This window comes from Hevea brasiliensis, chromosome 16, assembly GCF_030052815.1.
Source record: "Hevea brasiliensis isolate MT/VB/25A 57/8 chromosome 16, ASM3005281v1, whole genome shotgun sequence".
NCBI classification, from domain to species: domain Eukaryota; kingdom Viridiplantae; phylum Streptophyta; class Magnoliopsida; order Malpighiales; family Euphorbiaceae; genus Hevea; species Hevea brasiliensis.
Window position 1 is genome coordinate 48780497 of NC_079508.1, and position 7684 is coordinate 48788180.

General features: G+C 35.8%; 1 protein-coding gene across 1 annotated transcript; it reads left to right on the forward strand.

Moving 5' to 3' along the window:
- Window positions 1–337: 337 nt before the first annotated feature.
- Window positions 338–7166, forward strand: LOC110648971 (sm-like protein LSM3B). The gene is made up of 3 exons (XM_021803358.2): window positions 338–532; window positions 1471–1566; window positions 6810–7166. Exons 1-3 carry the CDS (start codon window positions 416–418, stop codon window positions 6888–6890), a joined length of 294 nt encoding a protein of 97 aa, XP_021659050.1. The 5' UTR covers window positions 338–415; the 3' UTR covers window positions 6891–7166.
- Window positions 7167–7684: the final 518 nt, after the last annotated feature.

A 7684-nucleotide genomic window follows, 5' to 3' on the forward strand; every position in this document is an offset into this window, starting at 1 on the left:
ATTCAAAAATTATTTTCTTTTCTTTAAAAAATTTATATTGAATTTATATTTGAATCATTTTAATTATTTTATATTAAAAACTAAATAAATAATGTCTAATGTTGTAATTTGATAATACTATATGTCAAATCAGAACCAGATCCAAACTTTATGAAATTGAAATTGATCCAAATTGTAAAACGGGCCAAACCAATGACTTCAAACCAAAACTGGCCCGTTGCCGGTCTATCATTAATCAATTAAATTCAATTAATCATGATAAATTATCTAATTTTTCAATTCAGTTGGATTTAAAACCAAACCGACCGACGAGATAACCATATGATATAGGGCTTAGAGGCATACTTTTCTTTTTTATCAGTAACACCTAAACCCTTGAAGAGAGACAGAGAGAGACAGAGAGAGAGAGAGAGAAATGGCGAGCGAGGAAGAGAGCGCAGTGAAAGAGCCATTGGATCTCATTAGACTCAGTCTTGATGAGCGCATCTACGTCAAGCTCCGCTCCGAACGTGAGCTCCGTGGCAAACTCCACGTATGTCTATATTTTCTGTACATATACGATTGTGGTTCTTTTTGAGTCTTTATGGTTTGCTTTGGTGTTCATTGATGAGAAACCCAGATACAGAATTAAGGGTTTTTCTCCGACCATAAAGGACGCCCATGTTATATTTTAGTTTTCCTTCTTTGCTGGTGAGCTGCTACTGGTCTAGGGTTTTGCTTCTTTTAGGCTTTTAGCTGCCTACTTGGCTTAATTGGGTTTCTGAAGTAGTTTTATGGGTCATTTGGTACAAATTGAAATTATTGACTTTTGGTTTATTAAGAATTGAGATATTTTTATCTTCAGCTTGTATATGAAAATTGGGTTTTATTAGTTTAGGTTTTTTTTTTCCCTGAAGTACCAGTAAAATATCCTCTTTTATGATTTATAGGTCTCCTGGCAGCAGCAGATTCTTGAAAATGTTTTAATATGCAATTGGAGATAAGTAGATTTGAGGGTGAATTTGTTTATGTGTTGGTAACAATGGATATGTAGATTTGGGATTTTATAGATTTGTTTGCTTAATTGCTTGTCACTATAGTTATAAACATGATATTTTGATGGACGGCTTCAGTTCTTTTGTCAACATTGCATATAACATTATTCTCGTCAATTACACCCTACGCTACAAATGAATGGAGTAGCATTTGACATTTTACATGTATCGTTTAGATCACATCATTTTGTCTTGAGGACTAAGTGGCTAACTACTAAATGCAAGCCCAAATAATGATTGTGATACAGCATTTCATCAGCATGGATGCTTTATATTTTCTGAAACATATTGCTGAATATTATTTTGAAGAAAAAAAAAAATTGAAGAAAGGTTTTCCTTCGCCAGTTAATTTAATATATTTGCTTAGCTATTATGTATAGTGTGTGTCTCAATGGAAATCCCTAAATTTCATTTGTGGGCTGCTATTGTGTTGCAGGCTTATGATCAGCATCTAAATATGATTCTTGGGGATGTTGAAGAAATTGTTACTTCACTAGAAATTGATGACGAAACTTATGAAGAGATTGTTCGCGTACGTAACATCTTTTCCTTCATTCTTAAATTTGTCCCATTGCCTGTTTTCCTGTTCAACACGTAGAATTGGTATCAGTGAGTAATATTGAATCATTGGGTGGGGTCTTAGTAAGTTAATTATTACGAAGCATTGCTTCCTCTGTTGCAATAGCAATACTTGCATATTTTGGGCACCTTTATGAACTATCATGGTGTACTACTATATTTAATTGGCAATGATGGATAAGCAACCCTGGGAAGAGTAAAAGTAAATTTTCGCCCATATCAATTCTTATTTCCCTTGTTTGGAAACTAGAATTTTATAAGAATTCAATCTAATTGATTTCTTTTTTGTCAATTCTATGCTTACAATGAAAGAATTCAATTCTTTTCTACTTAAAAAAGATTTTATTTTAAAAGAAATAGAAATCAAGTGTGATTGTGTGAAAATTCAATTGAACTATTTTCTTACAAATGAATTATTCCAACCCCCTATTGGAAACTATAATTTTATAAGAATTTAATCTAATTTAATTGATTTATTTTTGTTCAATTCTCATATTTGGAATTAAAGATTTTAACTTGGAAAAAATTTTATTTTAAAAGAAATAGAACTTAAGCATAAGTGTGTGAGAATTCAATTGAATTATTGTCTTGCAAATGATTTATTCCAATGGAAGCGCAAATGGCCTCAAATTTGCTATGAAAACCTTTGGGAACTGCTATAATTCAAACGAATAGGGAGTGTATTAAAGTGTAGAAAGAGATGATTCTCATTGATTTCAATTAATCTGTACATGGGTATTTATATACAATTGATTCCTATAATTGTGTTATACTAATTAGGAAGAAATCCTAAATAAGAAATCCTAAATAGGAATACAGAATACAAAATATACACAGAAATAATATAATGATTGATTTTCCATAACACTCCCCCTCAAGTTGGAGCATAGATGTTAATCATGCCCAACTTGTTACAAATGTAGTCAATCCTAGCTCCATTCAGAGCTTTTGTGAAAATATCTCCTAACTGCTCTCCAGTTTTGATATGTCCTGTTGAGATGATCTGTTGTTGAATCTTTTCACGAACAAAGTGACAATCAATCTCAATATGTTTGGTCCGCTCATGAAATACCGGATTAGAAGCAATATGGAGAGCAGCTTGATTATCACACCACAATTTCTCTGGCAGTGGGGTCTTAAAACCTGTCTCTTCTAGTAATTGAAATTTACACATTACCTCTCATACTTATTGTTCCATGGCTCAGATTCTGATTCGACTAGATCGAGAAACTACACTCGCTTCTTGCTTTTCCAAGACACCAAATTTCCTCCAACAAAATGCAATATCCAGAGTTGACCTCCTATCAACCTTAGATCCAAAAACATTCAACATTCAAATGCCCATGATTACCATATAACAAACCTCTTAGCTCCTTCAGATAGCACAAGATTTGTCCCAAGGCTTCCCAATGAGCAAGGAAGACATAAACCGACTTACCACACTAACGGCATAAGCAATGTCGGACGAGTGACAGAAGGTAGTTCAATTTTCCTACCAATCTCCTGTATCTCTCCGGATCTTCAAACAACTCACTATCCTCGCTAACATTTGTAAATTTGGAGTCATTGGTGCACTACAAGGCTTAGCACCTAATTTTCTGTCTCTGTCAATAGATCGATGACATATTTTCTTTGAAACAAGAAAATACCCTTCTTACTTCTCATAACTTCAATACCCAAAAATACTTTAATAATCCCAAGTCTTTGGTCCGTTTGGAGGAAGGTTTTAAGAGATGAAATACTGCAGAGTCACTCCCGATGATAATGTCATCCACATAGACTACCAGAGAATTAGACCACCTCGATTGCTTATAAAATAGTGATCACACTTACTCTTTTGCATACCAAATTCTATCTCCCAAACTGCAGGCCCTAGGACTTTGTTTCAAGCCATAAAGAGACTCAAGCCTACAAACTTTACCCAACTCCCCGAGCAACAAACCCGTGGTTGCTCCATATACACCTCCTCTGAAGATCACCATGAAGGAAAGCATTCTTGATATCCAATTGGTGCAGGGCCAATCATATGTAGTGCTAAAGAGATAAACAAGCGAGCAGTAAGTTTAACTACAGGAGAAAAAGTGTCGAGTAATCAACTCCATATGTCCGAGCATATCCTTTGCTACAAGGCGTGCTTTTAACCTAGCCACGTAACCATCAGATTTACTCATCAGAATACCCATTTGCAACCAATAGCTTTCTTACCAGTGGCAAAGGCAACGTTCCCATGTACCATTAGCATCTAAAGCCTCCATTTCCTCTTTCATAGCAAGACACGATGAGACAAAGGCCTCACCAATATTAGGGATAGGAACAGAGTCTAAAGAAGTAACAAAACACCGAGAACAAGAAGACAATTGATTATAAGAAACAAAAGAAGAGATAGGGTAAGTACATGAACGTTTACCTTTACGAAGAGCAATGGGTAAATCTAGATCGAATCATGATCGGATCTCCCAACGAAGTAGCGGTGGAGGATCCGAGTCAATCTCAATCTCTGGAATAAACATGAACAACGGAGGCCGAGTAGGTCTAGAGACGTAGAAACAGTGTGAGAGAGGACTAGACATTGGTTGGACAAGATATATTAAGATATCATCCTCCTCCCTTGACTCTCATACACAAATGATTGAGAAAAAATGGAGTGGACTCAAAAATGTGACATCTGCAAACAAGATAACGATTAAGAGTAGGAGAGAAACAACGGTACTTTTTGAATCGAGTACCCAAGGAAGACACATTTGAGAGACTTTGGATCCAATTTAGTAACTACATCACGTACAAAACAAGTACAACCAAAAATACGGGTTCAACAGAAACAAATATTTTGTAGGGAACAAAGATAAGGAATATCCCCATTAAGGACGTAAGACGGCATACGATTGATCAAAAACATGCCGTAGAATCCGCCCAAAAGTGTTTAGGAACTTTCATCCAAAAAGAAGAGCACGAGTTACCTCAAGAAGATGCCGATTTTTCCTTTCGCCACGCCATTTTGGGATGGGGTATCCACACAGAAGATCGATGAAGAATGCCATTTTGTGTCATGTAAGATAAATTGTGTTGAAAAATATTCTTTAGCATTGTCACTTCTTAATATGCGCATTTAAATATTAAATTGAGTTTTGATTTCATTACAAAAGGCACAAAAGATAGAAAACAACTCGTAACGATTCTTCATTAAATATAACCAAGTAACACGAGTAATCATCAACAAAAGTAACAAAATAACGAAATCCAGCTTTAGAAGTAAGAACAAGGACCCCAAACATCGAATGAACTAACTCAAAAGGGGATGAAGCCCGCTTATTGACTCTAGACACGTAAGGCAAACGATGATGTTTTGCAAACCGACACGACTCACATTCTAGTATAAAGATCGAGGACACAACTTCTTCATGGTAGACAAAGAAGGATGACCCAATCTACAATGAGCTTCAAGAGGTGTTACAGATCGAGCAAACAAGCGATACATGATTTTCCGAATGTAGAGACCACCGACTCACGCCCTCTACCAATAAAAGATCCTCAAACAAACAATGATCAAAAGGAAATAGAACAATTTAAGGTACGAGTAAGTTTACTAACAAGTAGATTAAAAGAGAAATTTGGTAGACACAAAACAGATGACAAAGAAATTGACGGTCGGATTCAGCCTAACCCATGACACAAGAAGTAGAACCATCAAAAGTAATGAGAGGAAGTGGGATTAGACCAAAAGTAGATAGAAGACTAGAATTACTGTCATGTGATCTGTTGCAAATCAATAACCCATTTGGATGAGGAAGACACAAGGCATGTAGTGGATTTATCGCAGTGAGAGGGGAACTGTTGGCTTTAAAGATGCGAAAACTGCAAAATCCTCTGCAGATACCAAAACAGTTTTCTCAGAGGAAGATATCAGAGAATCCTCTCACGCCATATTTGCCATATGTGATATTTTTCCTCCAAGTTGCGGACAATTATATTTTGTATGGCCTCATGACAATAATAACAAATGACTCATCTTGAGTCCCGATTAGAACTAGCCTCTCCATTACAATTCCTCCTCTACTTCCTCTTCTATTACCCCGTTGTCCATTTGGATTACGGCTAATAAGAGCACTGAAGATTGGGTACTCTGCACGAAGGACCCGTGTGAATGTTTCATGCAAAGAGGAAATCTCGAAAGAATCGAGATTTAGCGCCTCATACTCAAGGAAGGCAGAAAACTCATAAACTTTCACATCGTAACTAAAAGGCAACAATACATTAAGTTCCTCATATACCCGCTAAAATCTATAAAATAAGCCGTGAGAGACTTATTCTCTTTCTCGAATGCCTTACAAACATCATAAATACGGAGATATTCCCTTTACGAATACAGAAAATCTAAGTAATCCATCAATTCCTTAACAAATTCACGATTAATTAAACTAATTACCTCACCGTGAATCGAGTTCAAAACAACCGAGCATCCTCCCTTAGCCAAGTTTGTTGTGTATCATCGTGAGGTGGATCTTTAGTAAGGTGATCATCCTTATCAATGCTACGCAAATAGACCCTTTACTCCACCTGTAATTCGAACCATTAAGTTTGTGTTCCGTGATCTTAGTCATCATCGGAATCACATCAAAAATAACATTCTTATTGTCTGCCATTTGTTGAGACAAAGAAAACTAACCGAAACGCTAATCCAAAGTGCTGACAGCAACAAAATAATCCAAAATCACAAATCAAGTAAATACCGAAATAGGATCTGAGAGCCAAACCTCAGAAGCCCTTTAATGGTGTAATCGATCGGTGGAATGAGGGGATTGAGGCGACGGCAATGTTGATCCAAGGTCTCTCCTAAGCAGGGTGGTGAGAACAAATAGTCACCCTAGATGGCCTGCTCTGATACCATGTAGAAAGAGATGATTCTCATTGATTTCAATTAATCTGTACATGGGTATTTATATACAATTGATTCCTATAATTGTGTTATACTAATTAGGAAGAAATCCTAAATAAGAAATCCTAAATAGGAATACAGAATACAAAATATACACAGAAATAATATAATGATTGACTTTCCATAACATAAAGAAAAATGATAATAAAAAAAAAGTAAATACAGAAAATTTCTTGGTAGGATATAAACAATTTACACTAATTTGGGCCCTTTGTAATTTATAACTAGTTTTTCTCTTATTGCATGGTTTCCTTCTGTTTCAGACTACAAGGCGCACAGTTCCATTTCTCTTTGTCAGAGGAGATGGTGTCATATTGGTTTCTCCGCCGTTGAGGACAGCTTAATTTGGAGGGTGAAGTTAAAGATGCAGTCTTCAGTGATATGTTACCTGTTTTCACATTAAATCTTTTACCTTCAGATCAACTGAAGCTTAATTTGTATCAAATTGATGACATACTATGGGGGTGAAGCATTTATAATAGCCCACATTTTTAGACCATCATGTAATTGGTAAGTGATGAATTTGGATAATTCGTATGGGTTGCCTTTGGTGAATCTTTTTGTTTTAGGAACCATATATGTAACGAAGGAAAGATTACTAAAATTCTTGGAATGCCTAATAGTTCTTTTTTTTTTTTAATAAATAAATAAATTAATTGATTCGTGACTTTTATAAAAAGCAACATTAAAACTCAAGTGAATCATTCCCAAGGCAATGATTGATTTTGGAGAGTTACAGGCTACCCAGACTCTCTGCTCAAGCTAAGCACCAGAAAGTTAATCACTTGTTCATCGAGTTATGGTGGTTAGATTCAGCTGCCTATCTGGGAGGCCTAAGATCCTGGAAAAAACGGCACGAGCCTATCATGGTAAAATTCTAGCATCTTCCTGGTCTGATTAAGCTCACTGCGCTTTAAGCACATTAGGAAACGTACTGCCAAGCTAGCAATTTGATGTATAAATATGTACATCTCACAGCATTAAACAGACAATTTTCAATGCCAATTTTCAAGATTGGAACTAGGAAGGTGGGAAAATAAATAAAAAGGCACTTGAATTTGTACTGTAATTAGTAGGGAAGCGACTTGATTCAGCTTCCAGCTCGTTAGATTTCACAAATTCCAGTTCATCACAAAGC